The sequence below is a fragment of the Mustela nigripes genome, chromosome 1, assembly GCF_022355385.1.
Source record: "Mustela nigripes isolate SB6536 chromosome 1, MUSNIG.SB6536, whole genome shotgun sequence".
In the NCBI taxonomy this organism is placed as follows: Eukaryota; Metazoa; Chordata; class Mammalia; order Carnivora; family Mustelidae; genus Mustela; species Mustela nigripes.
Window position 1 is genome coordinate 53,793,311 of NC_081557.1, and position 20,566 is coordinate 53,813,876.

Consider the following 20,566-nt stretch of genomic DNA (forward strand, 5'->3'; position numbering starts at 1 on the left):
ACATTTCTTATCAATTCAATCCAGGCCAATCTGTCTTTCAACTCTGCATTTTTATGTTCTTGCCTCACCACTTACTAAAATAAATATATGAATAAATAGCAATCCAATCCAAATAAGCATCTTTCATCTATAATTATCTGAAACAAGAGATTTAAAGAAGAGTAGAGTTAATCCATCTCACCAATTGCATCTTCAATGCCTGTTCAGTCATGCCTGAATGTCTAGATTCAATTTATGGAGAGCATGAATGTACAACATTACAGAGGGGTGCTTCTGGCAGATCCTGTCTGAGAAGGACAAAAGGTCAAACAGTTCCTTTGCTGTTCTGTGACAGTTAGTCTCTGGGCTGGGTCAGAGGGTGGGAGAGTTATGTCTAGATCTGGAATGGATCACTCACACAATTAAGTTCTTGTCAGACCAAAAAAGAAAAAAGAAAGAAAGAAAAAAAAAAAAGAAGACAGCACAACTTCCCCAGGCAGGAGGACAGCCAGATGGAAAGTAACTATTTCTCTCCGCCTACTTTAAAATTTGAAATGAGAATGGAAATTAATGATGGAAAAACCATTTCTAAGTTTCAAAATATACTCTTTCTTGGGTGGCTGGGGTTACTATTTTGAGGTGATGTTTGGAAATCTTGGGAAAACAGAATCTGACTTTTCCCTCATTGGAAACTGGTTACATAAATAATAATTAACACCCTCAAAACACCTTTAACACCTTTTCTCTCACAAATTAAGTCCTATAAGAATGTTCTTATAGTGTAGGCAGTCCTCAACTATGAAATCCACACTTTCATTATATACATAATTATACGATGCTGTTTATCTGGAGAATTTGGATATTCATATACTAGCTGACAAATGGACATTTTAAAGTTTCTTTCCTGATGTTGCTACTTAGTTTTGACATTTTCATCATCTTTGTCTGACACCAGTATTTACTGTTGTTCAATTATGGGTAAAATAAAAGCATTCAGTCAAAGATGTATTCTTAGGCTTGTTGTAAGTGGCAAGTATTTGGCTTCAACCAGATACTCTCTGTGTGATCAAATGTAGAGGAAAAGAGTGATTAAGTATGCAAGTAGGGAAGTACGCTGCTGAAAACTATCAAAAAGGCAGGGAACAAGGTTTATTTGAGAAGACCTTCGCCCATCCCACATACACACACAATGAACACACTTAAGTCTACTGTAATTGTGACTTTCATTGATTTGATTTCATGGTACATTTTCAGAGACCTAACGTGTACTAAAATAAAATGTAACGGTTAGACTCTAAATCAATTATTTTTAGTGACTATCTCCCACACAGATTCCTGAAAGATTGAGACAAAAGCAGAATCTTTTGAGTTGATGCACTTGGAAAGGACAGTTCTACAGGTGATGTAACTGGAGGGCACAAAGATGATTTTGCTTGATTAATGCTCCACAGCTACATCAGTGGTGGCATTCGATGGGAACCTGGGGTTTCTCTGACTCACTGTTCTCTATCTCACTGTTATTTAGGAGGTCCCACCATCATGTTAACATTAGAATTCAATCTGGTTCCTCAAGAATTGCTGGAGACATGATTCCTGATAGCTTTGGAAAATATTAGTGCCTCCGGGTTGGGGGCTTGTTAAGTGTTTGTAATTCACACTCCACAAAATTAATACAGTATCAAGACCTGAATGTCAAATCAACACTGACTGATGCTGAGAATGTTTTAGAGTGGTTTCTGCATTTATCTCACAGACCTAAGGTTAAAGATCACCGTTTCAGAGATACCTTTTCTAGCAAACTTATCTATGCTTGCGCTGCTCTTTATAAAATTTTACAGCTTATGTCATATTTTGAAATAATATGTTTGTTTGCTTACTGATTGTGCATCTTCTCTAACAGACTGTAAATTCCAAGAAGGCAAGGGTCATTTCTGTTTTGTTCACTATCATTTACTTAGCACCTAGCACAGTTCTTGGCATATAAAATAAGCTCAAATAATATTTGTTGAACAAACAAATGAATTTATCTGTCTGACCCATGATTGAGGCAAGCTTTATGAAAGCCCTGATTACCTCTTTTGTTCTGTCCTAAACTTGGTGTTGAAGCCAGAAGATTAAAGTTCTAGGGCAGTAGACTTTAGCTCAGCAAAAGCTACCAACCAGGGAGATGCAGAGATGGAATATGCTATTTGGTGGGACACTAAGCAGTTAAACATCAGGCAGTTAAACATCTGCCTTTGGCTTTGCCAAGAAAAGGTTGCCCAGGATCTCTCTGCATCAGGCAGAAGTTTGGTCATGAGAATATCTCAGGGACTTCTGTGATTTCCAGCTCTAAGGTTCTGCAGTTCTTTTCAGTTGTTTGGGTTAGGATGAAATAAAGTGCACGTACAAACTCAACAGGAAATAAACTAAGATAAATTATCTAATGAGACACAGAAAATTGATTATTCAGGCATGCACGCCACTTACCATTATTTGATACCTACAAACTCTACTGAGTATACAATTTTGCTGTAAGTCATAGATATGTAACTCAACAAAGACTAAAAGAGTTAAAAACAACTTGTGTAGCATTTCATAGTTTTAAACACGCACAACACTGTCATGTAATTCTTATATCAACTCTGAGGAAAACAACATCTGAGCTTATGCAGAGTAAGTGGCTTGTCCAAAATCATACACATAAAGTGCTGTAATTGTCAGGTCTCAAACTCCCAAACCAGCAGTCCTCTCAAAAACTCTAACAGACAATGTTACTTTTTGAGTCCAAAATTATTCATCCTTTAGATTTAGTGATATTTGCATCATCTTGTATTGAAAATACCTTTCTTCCGGGACGCCTGGGTGGCTCAGTTGGTTAAGCAGCTGCCTTCGGCTCAGGTCATGATCCCAGCGTCCTGGGATCGAGTCCCACATCGGGTTCCTTGCTCTGCAGGGAGCCTGCTTCTCCCTCTGACTCTGCCTTCCACTCTGTCTGCCTGTGCTTGCTCTCACTCTCTCTCTCTCTTACAAATAAATAAATAAAATCTTTAAAAAAAAAAAAAAAAAAAAAGAAAATACCTTTCTTCCAAATTTCTCTGGGAAAAGCCAAGTGGAATTTAAAAATGTAACTGTATTTTTCTTTCATAGGTATCAAAAATCCATTTTATTGATTATTAGAGAAGTTATAAACAGCTACTGTGAACAAATTATAATAGTCATTAGATAATTAATACATCCCTCTTGCTTTTAAAATGAAAGATCAACAGTTATTAAATGTCACTTTTTTCACCCAGTCTGAAGAAAGATTTCAATTCAGAATAGTAACTTTATTAACTCAATTAGGACCCCCAAAAGAGTATTTTCTTCTGTGATATCTAGTAAAGTGATGAAAATAAATGTGATGAAAATATCATAGGTTAAATGGCACATGAGAAAAGATCCAACAATACCTTCTTTTTAGCTACTAGTGGTTCTCAAAGGTCACACAGGGCAGTGGTCTAATGATTAAAGACAAATTAAAATACACTATCTCATCGTGTCTTGAGAGTTTGAAAGAACCTCTGAGACCACAGCGCAGTCTCCCCATTTCTTCTTCATTGGTGTAATAGATTGGAGATTCTGCCTGCCACAAGCTCCTCTTCTTGAGGGAGTTCATCTTTTTCATAAAATGCTCTCAACTTTCTAAGAAAATCATAAGCACTTCTATTTTTCATATGTGCTATCTTATGGCATGAAAGTTACCCCAAACCTCTCCATTCTCCACTTCTAAAAGCCAAACACGCAGTCTCCTGTATCCATATTCACATGCAGTACCTCTGGCATGGGGTGATTTTCCTTACCCAGTCTTCCAGCTATAAAATACATGAATGAGTAAATCTTGGAAAAGGGATAACATCTTTGATATTGTCAATTCCCAAGATGCACTGCAGATAGCGTTCAAATCCCATCCCAAAACCTCCATGGGGAACAGATCCAAATCGACGGAGGTCCAGATACCTGATTTTGAAAAACAGAGAATTGTTACCTGTAGATGCTGTGCTGGATCAGATGTCATGATAGAATTTTGTTTGAAAAGTATTTTGCGATCATCTGTTATCATCCACATCATTTTGGTAAACCAGTCTTTTCCCTCCAAGGACAGGTGAAGGACAGAGAAGTTAAAATGATCTGTCCAAGGTTATCAGACAAACAGCAGCAAATCACATCATGCACTCATGGGTTTTGTTCACTTGATCCTTTTAAAGTTACAAATGTACTTAAATACAGAAAACCTGCCTAATGAGACAACAGAAAATGTTCTAATAACTTTACTATTTTTCTTGAAAATATATTCTTCTTCTATTCCTTGGTATGTTAATGCTTTTTTTCCTACTAAAAAAAAAAATCACATTGTTCAATACACAAAAGAGGGTGAAGAAAAAGTTTTGCCTGCTAAATTGAAAAATATACTGCTACTACTTTAGATTGTAAGCTCTCTCAAGGGCAGGAACTGTGGCTATTCAGCCTTTCATTTCCAGTGTCTGCTCTGGAGTACATGCATCATTAGTCTATGAAGATTTATTGTTTGAAGGCACAAAAATAAACTCTTGAACACTAGAGTGAAATTTCCATTTCTGTGCTTCGAACCTAGCAGAATAAGTCCAGAGTCATTTTTCTGGAAGGTTAGATAGCCTCTGAAGCTTATCTATACTGATTCTATTTCCACTTACGATTATATGGCTAGAAAATGGGGCAGCCATGATTCAAATTCAGATTCCAACACACCAGCCTGTGACAAATTTTACAAAAGGAAGAGGAAGACTCTGTAAGTATTTTGCTGTGTTATTTGGTGGGGGAATTCTTTAGTTATACAATATTGATTAAAGTAAGTTTATAGCTTCTTGAATGATCTGTAAAATCAGTTCTAAAATAAAAGTTGGGTGCCACAGCTGGTAGTCATATGTTTCTTCAAAAATAAAGACTGTCTTCGGTTGCGTGGGTGGATCAGGCAGTTAAACATCTGCCTTCAGCTTGGGTCATGGTCCTGGGGTCCTGGGATCAAGCCCCTCCACAAGCCCCAAGTTGGGCTCCCTGCTGAGTAGGGAGACTGCTTCTTCCTCTCCTTCTGCCCCACATTCCCTGCTCGTGCTCTCTCTCTCAAATAAATAATAAAATCTTAAAAAAAAAGAGAGTATTATCTATTTCCTCACTATTAATAATAAATAGCCACATGTATTGGTCTTTTGGAAGTTAAGATTGAATACTGATCTTTCTAAAATAAAAGATTAATTGCAACAAGGCAAATTACAATCAAGTGAGGGATCAACCAACAGGAGTTTCTAGTATAAAACTTCAGATTATTAAGAACTATCAGGAATAATGGAAGGAGCACAGTCTTGAGTAAATGGAATGTTCTGTAGCTGAATTAAGTTTTAGTTTATAAGGTATGGGGACAGGATATACTTTCATTTACTGAGAAAATGAGATGAAAGGCCCATCAAAAGCACCTGCCACAAATAGTTGCAGGACCTGGGCTGGCTGCTAGAAGTCCAGCAATAGCTGTAGCTGTGTCCGAATTCCTCATATATTGATGTCAAAACACTGGCATAAAGGTCTGGAAACTGAATTCTGCAGATGGATTCAATCTATAGCATTTTTCTTGCCCTTGCTTTGATATAGAGAAATCCACTTCTGAAAAAACAAGTTTTCGAACAAATATATATTTGTTGGATTTTTTTGATTGTTGTTAAATTGATTTTAGGGTAGCCAGATTATAGAAGAAATGGTATAAAATTTGTGGAACTAGTTACATATATTATTTGCATGTGGCACGCAGAAACAGGAAGTGACTAAATTCTTCGACACCTGGGGTGGCTATTCACAGCATGGTGGAACACTAGCAGAGACTACAGGCTTGAAGATTTCTAAAGTCCCTTCTACCTTGAAAATGCTATGATGACCAGATAAAAGAAAACAGATTCAAATAATAGATATTTACATTTAGAGATCCTAAGAGTTCAAAAACTTTAGTTGGGACAAAAATAGTATTGAAATGATTAATAAAGACCAAAAAGGCCTCAACGTACTCAACCAACAATCAGAATTTGTGATTTAGTTAGTTTTTACACACTATGAAGATTATCTTCATAGTAGACAGACAGAATAGGCAAAATGCTTGCTTGGTCAGGCTCATCGACCTAATAACAAGACTGAGAACAAAGGCAGGCAAGGGAAAGGAAACTAGCTTTTACTGAAGTTCTATTCTAGGTAGATACTTAACCTATATTGTTTCATTTCATCCTCACAATAATCCTGTTTAGTAGATACCATCATTCCATTTTACAGCCAAGAAAATCAAGACTCAGATTAATTATGCCTATGGTTACTAATGGTAAATAATAAGGTATTCAAGGGTCATGACCTGAACGTAATTTTAGGCTTTTGGCATTTCTACAACCTAGCTCTTTCATTACCCAAAGGTTAGGTGTGTAACTTGATTCTTCTCTCTCATGAGGACAGCAAAGCAATTAATAATATTAATAATTACTATGAAGGAAAGGTACTATAAAAATAAAAGTACATAATTTGTACATGTTGAAAAATACCTGACGAAAGGGTCTTCAGAAAGAAAACGAGAACTCTGGAGACGTAAATGTATGAATGCGAACAAGTGATCTTCCCTACGCAGCTTAGATTTCTACAGACTTTAGGGAGCACTTAGCTCAAACCCTAATTTCACACATAGAGAAACTGAAGCATAATGGTTCGGAACAAAGTTCCAGGCTCTATGCTTCTAACTGTGTGCTCTTGGTTAAGTTAGTTAACATCTCTCAGACTTAGGTCTGGAGGAGTAATAAAAAGGAGATTAAAATAGTACCTAATTCAGAGTGTTCTAATAATACATAAGAAAATATACAATAAGGGGCACCTTGGTGGCTCATCAGTTGAGTGTCTGGCTCTTGATTTTGGCTTATGTCATGTTCCCAGGGTGCTGGGATTGAGTCCTATGTTGGGCTCCACGATCAGTGGGGAGTCTGCCTGGTATTCTCTCTCCCTCTCCGCTCCCTCTGCTTGTATGCTCTCTCAATTAAATAAATAAATCTTAAAAAAATACATTAAAATTTTAACATAGTTATCTGGCACACAGTCAGTAATAAATAAATGACAGCCAATATTATTAGTATTTTCCTAGCATTCAAAGGGAATAAGTAATCTTCTGAGATTACTACCTATTATTACTACCTATTCTGAGAACCTATCTATTCACTGTTCTTAATACTCTTCCATAGCCTAGGGAATACAGGTAAAACCTATGTAACAATCAGACCAATAGCTAGAACAATAATTTGTAAGGGCCGGGTGCCTGGGTGGCTCAGTGGGTTAACTCTCTGCCTTCAGCTCAGGGCATGTGCCTGGCTGGCTCAGTGCGTTAACCCTCTGCCTTCAGCTCAGGGCATGATCTCAGGGTCCTGGGACTGAGCCCCACATTGGGCTCTCTCCTGGGTGGGGAGCCTACTTCCCTCTCTTCCTCCCTGCTGCTCTGCCTACTTGTGATCTCTCTCTCTTTCTATCAAATAAATAAATAAGATAAAATGAAAGAATTAGCAAGGGCCACAGTCTTACCATTGGTAGGCTTCTGTTAATCCTGATCTGTAAGAGGAAAATAACAAAATTCTTTCAGAGAATGGCAATAAGATAAAGATACTAACCACCAAACATTTATTCTCTTAAGAGGTACACACAAAAACCTGTGCTTTTAAATAACATGCAATACAGTGAGAAGGTAACTATTTAATGAGGTAAGAAAGGTAAATTAACCAATAGTCCTAGGTATTACCAAGCAAGTGGTACAGATGATAAATGCCAAAGAAAGATAGTCCAGAGCCCAAAAGATTTCAGATGACCTTATTGTCCTATGACATAAGAAAAGCATTATTACTTAAGGTTGCTGGGAGGCACACACAGGGGACATGAAGACACACATTTCATTCTGTAACGCTGAAACAATAATATAGATTCTGCCCTCAGAATATGGTTGCAAATTGTTTTTTTTTGCCAATGTGAAAAATGTTAATCAAATTTTAAGCTCTTAGTACTCATTAAAATTAATTACATCCCTTTAACGCCTGGCTGGCTCAGTTGGTAGAACAAGCAACTCTTGATCTCGGGGTTGTAAGTTTCAGCCCCATGTTGGCTATACAGAGTACTTAAAAATAAAATCTTAAAAGAAATTAATTTCAGCCCTTTAAAAAAGTGTTTGGGATCAAAGTGCATCTGAAATGATAAGGACGATGAAAAAAAATCAGAGACCACAGAAAACATGAACAGAGGTCACAGACAGGTTCCTGAAGAAGGGAAACACATATAACCATTTCATTAGAAAAGATAAATTTGGACAATATCAGGTATTAGGTAAACATATAATGTCATGAGGAAAAGTTTGCTGAAGGAAGGAAGCAAGCAAAGAAAACAGACCAATTATTCTTTCAACAGATGAGGTTTCTTGCCATGTGTGATTTTTATTGTGCTTTAAAAAACCCAGAGAATCTTCAAATTCTTTCCATCTAAGGAGTTTGACCTTTACTTCAATTTCATTATTTTCCCAGGACTTTCTAACATTATAGTAATAGTAAGGACTTAGTAGTCTAAGTAATAAAAAAGAGGCCTCTTTTTTAGAACATATTTACTTCCTTTTTTCTGGACCCTAACCAAATAGAGCAGTTCAAATGACTGGGGTTACAAAACCAAGTTATCCAACAAATTTGTAGGTTGGGATCTTGGAAAAGCATCAGCTTTTTAAGCATTTCTCCATTAGGGAAAGAAGGCCTTACAAATGGCTAATTTAATAGGATATTTTCAATCTATTATGGCTTTTCCAGGTTACTATGAAACCCAGTATTATCTGGAGAGTAGGAGAGTGGGACTAAGCGTTTAACATGGGGAAAACCTTTTTTTTTTTTGAAGTCTGGCATAGAAAAAGTAGAAACCATGGAAAACAGAGGTTTATAACATTGGTTAGTTTAGGAAGTCATTGTGGTTTGTTGGCAGACCACGCATACATAGGAGTGGTAGTTCAATTAGAAACATGATTCTGTACTTCTCATCCTTCTCATCTCCAAAACATTTTCTGTGTATTTATGGATTCATTTCCTAGGTCTCAAACAGCAAATTAAAATGAGTTACTCAAATAGCTTAATCAAGACCCTTACATAGCAGAAAACCTGAAGAAGGGAGAAGTGCTTATTCTAAATGTTAGTTTAGTGGATATTTTTAGTATCTTTCTTTTTCCATCTTCATTCCTTCCCTGGTTCAGAGTCTGTTTTTTCTTTATGTCCCTATAGGAGTCCTTATTTATGTTCTCAATCATAATTTGGAGTAAATAAAAAAGAACACAGAAAAGAGAAAAAATGAAGGGCAAGCTTTTAGGTTGTTTACTGTCATTAACTTTTTAAAAAGCAATTTTCATTGGGAGAGATACATACCAAAAAGTGGGCACATACCACTGCAGAGTTATATCACATAACAGTTCCAATCTTTAATAACAGGAAGCTCAGAAAGGTCACATAACTTGCTCAAGGCCACAGAGAATCTGAGATCCAGGTCAGTCAGGTGCTGAGACCCATTTGCTTTCTCTGTTACTTTGCCAAGACTGCCTTCGAGCGCCTCATCCCTGATTTCTGAATTTTCTTTCTTTTAGGTCTGAGCAATACCTGGCCAGTCGCTGCTCTAAGAAATGGTACCGCTCCTCTCTGAGGCTTCCTCCAAAGAGCTCTCCAACCCCAGGAACGAGAAGATCAACAGCAGCAACCTAAAAAGGAAAAAAGTGGTAAACAATTTCACATTTTCAGGGGATTCCAACAATTGTCAGCTTCTCAAGCAGGTGGAACTCTTAACATTTTGACAAGGGGCTGTTGAACTGCTTACCAGAATATTATTTATGTTAGCTATTTATGCCACCTGTTTCAAAATCCAATTTTTAATATTATCTTTAGACTACAATACACAAAATGCAGATGGACAGTTTCCTCTCCTTTCTTACACCGTTAGTATATGGTGTACTTAACAAAAATGTGTTTTCTTCACAAATGTGGTATGTTAATAATAAAAAATGTGGCAAATATTAAAAATTATGAGATATTAAAAGTCATCCATCACCATGCAGAACCAATTGCATTTTGGCATATTTTGTTTTTTTTTTTCCTTCCACATTTAAGGAATACAGCATATCAAATTACACATAAACATTTACCATTCTAATGTTTTACTTAGTATTATACATTTTTCCCCTATGTTAGCTGGAATATTTTACACACTTAATTTTTTTTTTTAACGTTATCTCTCCACCCAACATGGGATTTGAACTCACAATCCAGAGATCAAGAGTCACACATTTCACTGACTGAGCCAGCCAGGTTCCTCCATACTAAATGTTTTAAAAGCTACACAATTTGATTATTTATTTACTTATTTTTAAAAAGATTTTATTTATTTATTTGACAGACAGAGATCAAAAGTAGGCAGAGAGGCAGGCAGAGGGAGAGGAAGGGAAGCAGGCTCCCTCCCGAGCAGAGAGCCCAATGCAGGGCTCGATCCTGGACCCTGAGATCATGACCTGAGCTGAAGGCAGAGGCTTTAACCCACTGAGCCACCCACATGCCCCTGCACAGTATCTTTACCCTAAAGATACAAACATAGTGATCCGAAGGGGCACGTGCACCCGAATGTTTACAGCAGCAAAGTCCACAATAGCCAAACTATGGAAAGAACTTAGATGTCCATCAACAGATGAATGGATAAAGAAGATGTGGTATATATACACAATGGAATACTATGCAGCCATCAAAAGAAATGAAATCTTGCCATTTGCGACAACGTGGATGGAACTAGAGTGTATCATGCTTAGCGAAGTAAGTCAAGTGGAGAGAGACAACTATCATATGATCTCCCTGATATGAGGAAGTGGTGATGCAACATGGGGGCTTAAGGGGGTAGGAGAAGAATAAATGAAACAAGATGGGATTGGGAGGGAGACAAACCATAAGTGACTCCTAATCTCACAAAACAAACTGAGGGTTGCTGCGGGGAGGGGGTTGGGAGAAGGGGGGTGGGGTTATGGACATTGGGGAGGGTATGTGCTTTGGTGAGTGCTGTGAAGTGTGTAAACCTGGTGATTCATAGACCTGTACCCCTGGGGATAAAAATATATTATATGTTTATAAAAAATTAAAAATTAAAAAAAAAAGAAGTAGAAGTAGAAGTTTTTATCTAACTGCTTTTCCTTTGTTGGACATTTTGGTATGTGATTTTGTTTTCTCTTAAATAATCTGACAACGAGGATTTTTCTTTTTTCTTCTTTAAAGATTTTATTTATTTATTTGACTGACAGAGATCACAAGTAGGCAAAGCAGGCAGAGAGAGAGAGAGGAGGAAGCAGACTCCTTGCCTAGCAGAGAGCTCGATCCCAGGACTCTGAGATCATGACCTAAGCCAAAGGCAGAGGCTTTAACCCACTGAGCCACCCAGGCGCCCCAATGAGGGTAAGACATGAAAAATATGTCCTGATTATTCAGACACCTGGGTGGCTCAGTCAGTTGAGTGTCTGACTCTCAATGTCAGCTCAAGTCTTGATCTCAGGATTCTGGGTTCAAGCCACACTTTGGGCTCCACGCTGGGCAGGGGGCCTACTTTTTTTTTTTTTTTAAATACCTGATTATTAATCAAAGTAGTAAAACGTGATATGATGAGATAGCATACTGAAGTTATCAAGATAACATAAATAACATGGATTTGAAGATGCATGAGCCAGTACTCTCTCACATCTGACAGAAACCTTCTGGTTAGCAACTTGGGAAAAGATTACCAAAACCCTTAAAAATGCATACACTTTGACCCAGCAAGGGCAGTTTCAGGAAACAGTCCTAGTAGAGATGGCAAAAAAAACAACAAAACAAATTACTGTTCAGGGTGTTTACTGCAGCATCATTTATAGTAACAAAAATTCAAGTATATGTCAGCAGGAACCGACTGTTACGTAAATCTTAGACAGGGATTTAAAAAAAAGACTGGCTGGGCACCTGGGTGGCTCAGTGGGTTAAGCCTCTGCCTTCAGCTCGATTTGTGATCCCAGAGTCCTGTGATCGAGCCTGCATGGAGCCTGCTCAGCGGGGAGCCTGCTTCCTCCTCTCTCTCTGCCTGCCTCTCTGCCTACTTGTGATCTCTGTCTGTCAAATAAGTAAATAAAATCTTAAAAAAAAAAAAAAAGACTGGCATCTACATGATGAGATATTACACTGCCACTGTGATTTCTTCAGTTCTCTGTCTGGGATTTTCTTATTTTGTACAGTGAAGATGTGTTATACTTTCGTAATAACAACAAAAAACGTTTAATGGTGGAAAATGGTAGCTTCATATTTTAATTTGTATTTCTTCAATTACTAGTAATATTTAGTTTTGAGAATGTTTATTTGTTAACTGTATTATCCTGTGACTTGGTGATTCCTTTTGGTGGGGCTGGTAGTAAGCATTATTATTATTAAGGAGGCACTAAACTGGGGTGCCTGGGTGACTCAGTTGAGCATCAGACATGGTTCCACCCAGGTCACAATCTTGGGTTCACAAGATGGAGCCCCGCCAGGCTCTGCACTCAGGGCGCAGAGTCTGCTTGGGATTCTTTCACCACTCCCGGCTCCCTCTTCCTCCCCTTGCTTGGGCTGCTCTTTTTCTCTTCTCTCTCTCCCAAATAAAATCTTTAAAAAATATATATAAAAAGGCATAAAACTAAGAAATATATAAAGCAACAAATGAAAAATTAGGAAATCATAAAACATATTTTCATCTCCAGTTAGTCAGTTAAGCAGTTACCTTCAGCTCAGGTCATGATCCCAAGGTCCTGGGATCGAGCCCCGCATCAGGCTCCCTGCTCAGTTGAGAGCCTGCTTCTCCCTCTCCCTCTGCCTGCCACTCTGCCTACTTGTGCTCTCTCTCTCTGTCAAATAAATAAATAAAATCTTTAAAAAAATTTAAAAAAATTTTAAAGATTTTATTTATTTGACAGAGAGACAGAGAGCACAAGTAGGCAGAGAGGCAGGCAGAGGGAGAGGGGGAAGCAGGCTCCCTGCTGAGCAGAGGGCCTGATGTGGGGCTCAATCCCAGGACCCTGGGATCATGACCTGAGCTGAAGGCAGAGGCTTAACCCACTAAGCCACCCAGGCGCCCCCCCCATTTAAAAAAAAAAATTTTATTTTTTATAAACATATATTTTTATCCACAGGGGTACAGGTCTGTGAATCACCAGGTTTACACACTTCACAGCACTCACCAAAGCACATACCCTCCCCAATGTCCATAACCCCACCCCCCTTCTCCCAACCCCCTCCCCGCAGCAACCCTCAGTTTGTTTTGTGAGATTAAGAGTCACTTATGGTTTGTCTCCCTCCCAATCCCATCTTGTTTCATTTATTCTTCTCCTACCCACTTAAGCTTAATTGTTGTATCCTCCCAATTTTTTTTTTTTAAAGTAAGCTCTACATTCAATGTGGGGCTCAAACTCATGATCCCAAGATCAAGAACTGCCCATTTTGTCACACTACCACTGCTTGTTGACCACATCTTAGTAATTCTGTGAACTTGAGGCAACTACAACAACCAAGCAGGTAATCCAGAATGTGGATTTGGTGACTCAGATACAAGGACAGGTAATGAAACACAGATCTCTGAACAGGTGTACAAGACAGCCTCCAGAGGAAATTCTCACAGGCTACACAATTAATAGAGCTGGACACCAACCAGGACCCTGCAGTTACCCTTCCTATTCTCAGAGAATGGAGACATTTAAAGGCTGTTTTTTTGGCCATTGAAGGACTGGCATCTTTATTTCTTAGTATCGTGCTTTTAAACATGGCTAACATATACCCAAAGTTGAGAGAGACCTGACTGAGAGTTTGTTGTTGTTGTTGTTTTAAAAGAGACTTTTTTTTTGACAGAGACAGCACAAACAGGGGCAGCGGGAGATGGACAAATGGACTCACCGCTGAGTAGGGAGCCTTGATGAGCGGCTTGAGCGCAGGACATGGAGATCATGACTTGAACAAAAGGCAGATGCTTAACTGACAGAGACACCCAGATGCCCCACGATTTATTTATTTAAGAGTGAGAGAATGGGAGTGTGTGCAGGGAAGGTAAAGGCACAAGAGGGGAGGGGTATGAGGGAAAGGGAAAAATCCAGAGTTTTAAATTTAGAATTACAGGTAATCAGGATTAGAAAAGAACAGACATCAAGTAACTCTCTGGCCTTTGGTTGAAAATATTTAAAGACTGAGAACCACTACCCCCAAAATGTAGCATACATCTTTGTGTAGATCTATTTAGAAGGGACAAGTATATCCAAAATCTATCATTTCCAAGGTTTTGAAGTTGAGGCAATTCCAAGCCGTAAAGGTGAGCGGTAATTGCTTCTGATACTCTAAATATAAGCAAAGCATTAAAAGCCAGAGCTATAAAGATTCACTGCCTCAAAAAAGGAGAATTAGCTATCGTGGAAGAACAGGAAATAGGTAGTCCAGCTGGGGCCATGATGGAATGAGTTGTTCGTTTTCTAAATCAGTTCATAAGAATCGAATAGGAGATATATTTCTTGCTTGGTCTTACTGCTAATACAACTACGACAAGCAAAAAACCTCTGGAGATCTTAGCACTTTCTGTAGGCCTCCATTATGTTATTTTGAACTTAGTTTTTTTAATGCTATTTTTAGAGGACCATAAAAGATGAATATTTATATTTGATTACAAACCCCCTTTAATACTTGAGCTCCTTGGAGAATTCATTGTACAACCATACTGGTTTTAGACCTATTTAATTTGTATTTATCTGGAATATTTGCAACTGCATAGTACCAGTTGTGGAACTGATAGCTTCTGAATCTTTTGAGTCATCTTCAAAAACTTTTTTTTTTTTTTTTTGAGAGAGAGAGGGAGTCTTAAAAAGGCTCCATGCCCAGCATGGAGCCCAACGTGGGGATTGATTTTATGACCCTGAGATCATGACTTGAGCCAAAATTAAGAGTTGGACACTCAAACGACTGAGCTACCCAGTTGCCCCGAGTCACCTTCAAAAATCTTATGTCACAGTATGGTATCTGTATTTTTTTTTCTGGATTTCTTCTAAACCTGCTTCCTCATAACTAAGGCATCTAATCATTTCTACATTAGTTATTACAAAATTAATGTGGTAGTTGCTGTATTAGTCAGGATAGGTTAGATTATACGAAAACTTACCTAGTAATAAACAATCCCAGAAGCTTACAACAGGGCTTCTCAATCTCAGCATCAGTGACAATTTTAGCCAGATAATTTTATTGTGAGGGTCTGTCCTGTGCATCGTGGGCTATTTAGCAACATCCCTGGCTTCTACCCACCAATTGCCAGTTGCACTGCCCTAGTTGTGACAACCAAAAATGTCGCCAGACATTGCTAAATGTTTCCTGCACTGGAGTGGGGGTGTGTGTGTGATGACATAAAGTAATAGCTGATTGAAAGCCACTGCTTTACAACAAACTGGCTTTTTAAAAAACGTATGCTACATGTCCATCCTGGCTTGAAGCTGATTAAAACAAAAACAGAAACAAAAAAACACCTTATGAGGTATTGCTGATCTAGCAGATGGGGAAAAAAAAAAAAGAGCATGGACAACTATTTACTAAAAACATTTGTCCAGGAGTAATGTATGTAGGTCACATTTGCTCACAATTCTTTGGCCAATACATGTCACTAAGCTCATGCTGATGGGGCAGAGAAGTATAACAAATACTGATGTAAAGTAAAACTGTTTAGCTGGTTCCCTCCCCTCCCCCACCCAAACTGACATGGACTTCCACTTCCACTCTCCCAAAAAAATCCTCATTGTTAATTAGAATTAAGGTCAGAATAGTTCTATTTTCTTCCTCTGTACTCTGGGACAGGAGGTTATCAAGAAAAGGAAAAGAATTTACCAAACTAGAAAAGAACTTAGCAAAATAGCCTATTTTAGTTGAATGAAAATTTTAGAAAACATCCAGATAAAGTCCCTTATCACTCCTAATTTTGTGACATGTGGAAAGAATGCATTCATCATCTATATCCTTTCATTGTCCAGATGGCCTGAAAATTCACACTTTCAGGTGGGTGAATTTCATGTTTTCTTGACAAAGATAAAGTTGCTTTTCCTTTTAAAAGAAATGTATGTTTGTTTGTTTGTTTGAAAGATTTTATTTATTTATTTGACAGAAAGGCAGCCTGAGAGCAGGAACAGAAGCAGGGGAAGTGCAAAGAGGGAAAGCAGGCTTCCCTCCCAGCAGGGAGCCCGATGTGGGGCTCCATCCCAGGACTGACCTGAGCAGAAGGCAGATGTTTAACCGACTGAGCCACTCAGGTAGGTGCCCAGGGAAATGTATCTCTTAAGTAAGGCATTCCTTCACAATGCCTCATAAATGTTCCATGACCAAAGGGTACTGTTTCTTTCTTTCTTTCCTTTTTTTTTTTTTAATCAAGAACAGGTTTATCTCTTTGTGAAGAAAGGCCCACAAAGGCTTTGTTCTCTCTTCTTCCTCTCTTCTTTTTTTTTTTTTTTTTAAAGATTTTATTTATTTATTTGACAGAGAGAAATTACAAGTAAGCAGAGAGGCAGGCAGAGAGAGGAGGAAGCAGGCTCCCTGCTGAGCAGAGAGCCCGATGCGGGACTCGATCCCAGGACCCTGAGATCATGACCTGAGCCGAAGGCAGCGGCTTAACCCACTGAGCCACCCAGGCGCCCCTTCTTCCTCTCTTCTTATTAATCTTCTGCTCTTCTCTTTTTCTTTAGGTTTAGCTTCCTTTCAATCCTATCAGATTATACTTCCTGCTTTCCTTTCACAATGATATCCTCCAAACTCTCTAGAGATTCTGCACCCTTTCTGAGTAGCTGTAACACAGCCAAGTATTCCTCTACTATAAATAAAGACATTTACATTTGGTATACATAGAGCTGCACTTCCTTTGATAGGATATAAAAAATACCACATTCCCTAAAGATTATTAGCACAACTTCTTCAAATTTCCATACCTTTTAGTTTGTGTTGAGATTTCCAAGAGGATTCTTCTATGTTGTGACTCCTTCTGGTAACTACTGAGCTAACTGCTACAGAAACTACCACTCTTTCCAGGGGTCTAGTGGAGGTAAAGGGTACATACAGATAAAATATAAACCATGACATAAGGGTGCACAAAATGTACAACATGGATGGAATCACACAAATCTCTTAAGAACTAATGAGAAAAACTTGGCTGTGTGTTTCCCAAATCATTTATTTGGGAGGGGTTAGAGTGCAAACACTCTGGAAACAGGCTAAGTTACCTAGAATGGTAGCTGGTGATTACAATCTGCCCTATGGGCTGGCAGCCCTTATGGGAGTCTGTGGTTTGCTTCAAGAGCTGGGGCTGAGCAATCCTGCCCTTCACTAGGGAAAGTGAGAATTCACAGGCTGTACAATAAAATGTCCTCTTAATTCACAAATTTGACCAAATTTAAACACTTCTATAGCTACAATCTCTTCTGTGTTCCTCTGCATCTTTGGAAGACTTTAAAGAAGTGTCCAGATTTTAGTTGTGCTGTCCTTTTTCTCTCCTACACAGATAACAACGAAGGCTACACGTCAATGTAACACATTCTCTGCTAACTTTCCTCATCTTAAACAAAACTGATTCCCCTTCAGGCATATCTTCTAGGCCAGAATGCTGCTGGGCACATCTTCTTTTATTTTGTTTAAGTCACACAGCTGCAGCAGCATGCTGTCTAGAAATAGTTTGTGTTGGTATTCAAGCTGAATGAGCCCTGGTCTCTATTTATGACACTCCCTTTTGATTCTTACCCTTTGATTCCAATCAATGTACTGAAAATAAAATGCAGACCTTGAATTAAACAACAAACAGGCTAGACAGGAACAAGGCCTTTAATGCATAACCTTTTCTATGCTAACTTCAGAGAGAAGGGAAAAGTTTAATGTCCCTTCCTCTACCTCTCTTCTTACCTCAATATTTTTAAGTATTAATGAAAAACATAAACTGAACACCTCCCTATTCAGTTTCTTACAGGCTGCTGTCAACAACAGAGCAACATTACATATTATTATCAAGAGAAGAAGAATGTTCCACAAACCATAGGAAACATGTTTGTGGTTTCAGCCTCTATGAGCTTTTGCTCTCATTGCTGACACAGTATTTTACCCCTAAAAACAGCGAGGCACAGGTAGGAATGAGAACCTTCCAGATGTGACAGTGTGAAGATTCAAATAGGCTGCAGGTAGCAATGGCTAAAAATGGACTTTGGCTAGTAAATGTTTAAGTCTGGGAGCATTTCAGATGGACTGAAATGCATACTTTCAACTTTGACATAAATTCCCAGGAAAGTCATTTGCCTTAGATATGGGGAAAATTAGCCATTCCCTTCATTACTATTTTCTGTTGGTTTGATGCAGGTTGGTTAATTAGCACCAGCCAGGGAAATTCAATAGATATCCCTTGGTTGAGTACTGTTTCTTTCAAGTTGACTTTATAGTATGTACTTACTACATGCCCACTAATCTTTAAATTTTTATGATTTGCTACATAATATTGACACAGTTTAAACAATTAGAACATTATCTGGTGATCTTAGCATCTCATCAGGATCTGATGGGCAGTCACTTTTGCCTAATCACAATGGCTGGAATGAATGGATATTCTTCTCTGCTCAGCCATTTCCCATCTGAAAACCTGGCACCTGCCTTTGAGGGACTTACTTAGGAACTCAGACCCAGGGGCATACAGTATTTTGCATGCTTGCTTAGATTCATTTTATTTAGGCCCATGATCCCTCCCCTTCAAATTATCAAGTATGTTTGCTAACTTGTAACTTATTCTTATATATCCAAATGGGGAAAAACTTAGGCTATTGAAATTAGAGAATCTTAAAGTTGTTTAGTATTCTGGAGGTCATCTAATCCAACTCTCTGATTTTATAGAGGGAGAAACTGAGGCTCAGTGATTGGACAGACTTGACTAAGGTTTTATGGCTAACCAGTAAAAAAGATGGATTTCAAACCTGGTGTTGTTAACTCCTTAGTCCAGAGTACTCTTCATTCCAATACAGTAGATACCTTCACTTTTTTTTTTTTTTTGGAGGGGATGGGGATGTGCAGAAAGAAAGGAAAAGGAACAGTGGCTATAAAAATACACCATTTTACTATTTATGACCTCCAGCGAAATGCTACAAGTGTAGGTTAAACATTTCTCTACCCTTCTGATGCCCTAGGGAAGGCACCTATGAAATATATGTCTTATTTTTTAGATTGCATTGCACCCACTGTAGAAACTCTTGCAACCCTACCCACAATCTGTTATTACAGCCCTTCTGAAAAAAGCCAGCCCTTCTGAAAAAAGCCAAGAACTTAGTTATTTGGCCCAAAGTCTGCTCATTCACCACTGGAAAAAATAAAGTAGGGGTAGAAGCAGGCACTCTATACAAGTGGGTTGAAAAGAAATCTAGGTTGTTAATCAATCAATGTTATAATCTATGTCTAATATATGTATAGTTTAAATAAATTATATATGTAAAAGGTATTTAAGGATTTATTTATTTATTTAAGCAGGAAAGAGAGAGCATAAGCAGGGGGAGCAGCAGACAGAGGGCAAGGGAGAAGCAGGCTCCCTGCTGAGCAGGGAGTCCAATCTGGGGCTCGATCCCAGGACCCTGGGATCATGACCTGAACTGAAGGCAGACGCTTAACCAACTGAGCCACCCAGGTGCCCCAATAAATTATATTTTAATAATTTAGTTATGAGAAGCTATATATTATAGTACTGTATAGATCACATAAGTACTCTAAAGTATCATTATAATGCTTTCAACTTTCAAGTTGTGAGACCATACTACTAGAGAGTCTGTCACAATAAAGGCCTCCTGCTACTTCTAAAAGTAAAAAATGTTTGTGACTGCAGTCTATGGAAGTGCCTTTTAAATAATCTTGTGTAATAGCATATTTGACGTTGCAACACACATATTTTAACATTATCATGCTTTATCACAATGGTTTTATCAAAATTTAGAAGGAAAGAGGGCTTTAAGCTTATTGACTACACATCACCCCAAACACTGTGCTATATATTTTTCACGTATTGTCTAATTTAATCCTCACAACTGTGGACTAAGATTAGCATCTTATTTTTATGGATTGGGAAACTAAGACTCAAAGAAATTAGGTAGTTCATTTACAATCACGTGGTCTATACCACACAGACCTGGGACCTGAACCCAAGAGTGCCTGATTCTAAAGCCACTGGACTTTCCTTTATACTATGTTACCATCATTCAAAAAATTTAGAATATGGGGCGCCTGGGTGGCTCAGTGGATTAAGCCGCTGCCTTCGGCTCGGGTCATGATCTCGGGGTCCTGGGATCGAGTCCCGCATCGGGCTCTCTGCTCAGCAGGGAGCTTGCTTCTCTCTCTCTCTCTCTGGCTGCCTCTCTGTCTACTTGTGATTTCTCTCTGTCAAAATAAATAAATCTTAAAAAAAAAAAAATTTAGAATAAAAGTTGTTCTTTAGCTTCCTTGAAATTCCTTAGCCAATCGAGTCACTT

At 38.4% G+C, this 20,566-nt stretch overlaps 1 protein-coding gene across 1 annotated transcript in view; it reads right to left on the reverse strand.

The window, feature by feature from the left end:
- Window positions 1–3,103: 3,103 nt before the first annotated feature.
- NARS2 (asparaginyl-tRNA synthetase 2, mitochondrial) overlaps window positions 3,104–20,566 on the reverse strand; it is a 126,860-nt gene continuing 109,397 nt past the window's right edge. Inside the window, exons 12-14 of the mRNA XM_059391433.1 lie at window positions 9,651–9,748; window positions 7,564–7,590; window positions 3,104–3,957 (exon numbers count right to left, since the gene is read on the reverse strand). Coding sequence (XP_059247416.1) covers window positions 3,813–3,957; window positions 7,564–7,590; window positions 9,651–9,748 — 270 coding nt within the window. The 3' untranslated portion in view covers window positions 3,104–3,812. The remainder of the gene's footprint in view (window positions 3,958–7,563; window positions 7,591–9,650; window positions 9,749–20,566) is intronic.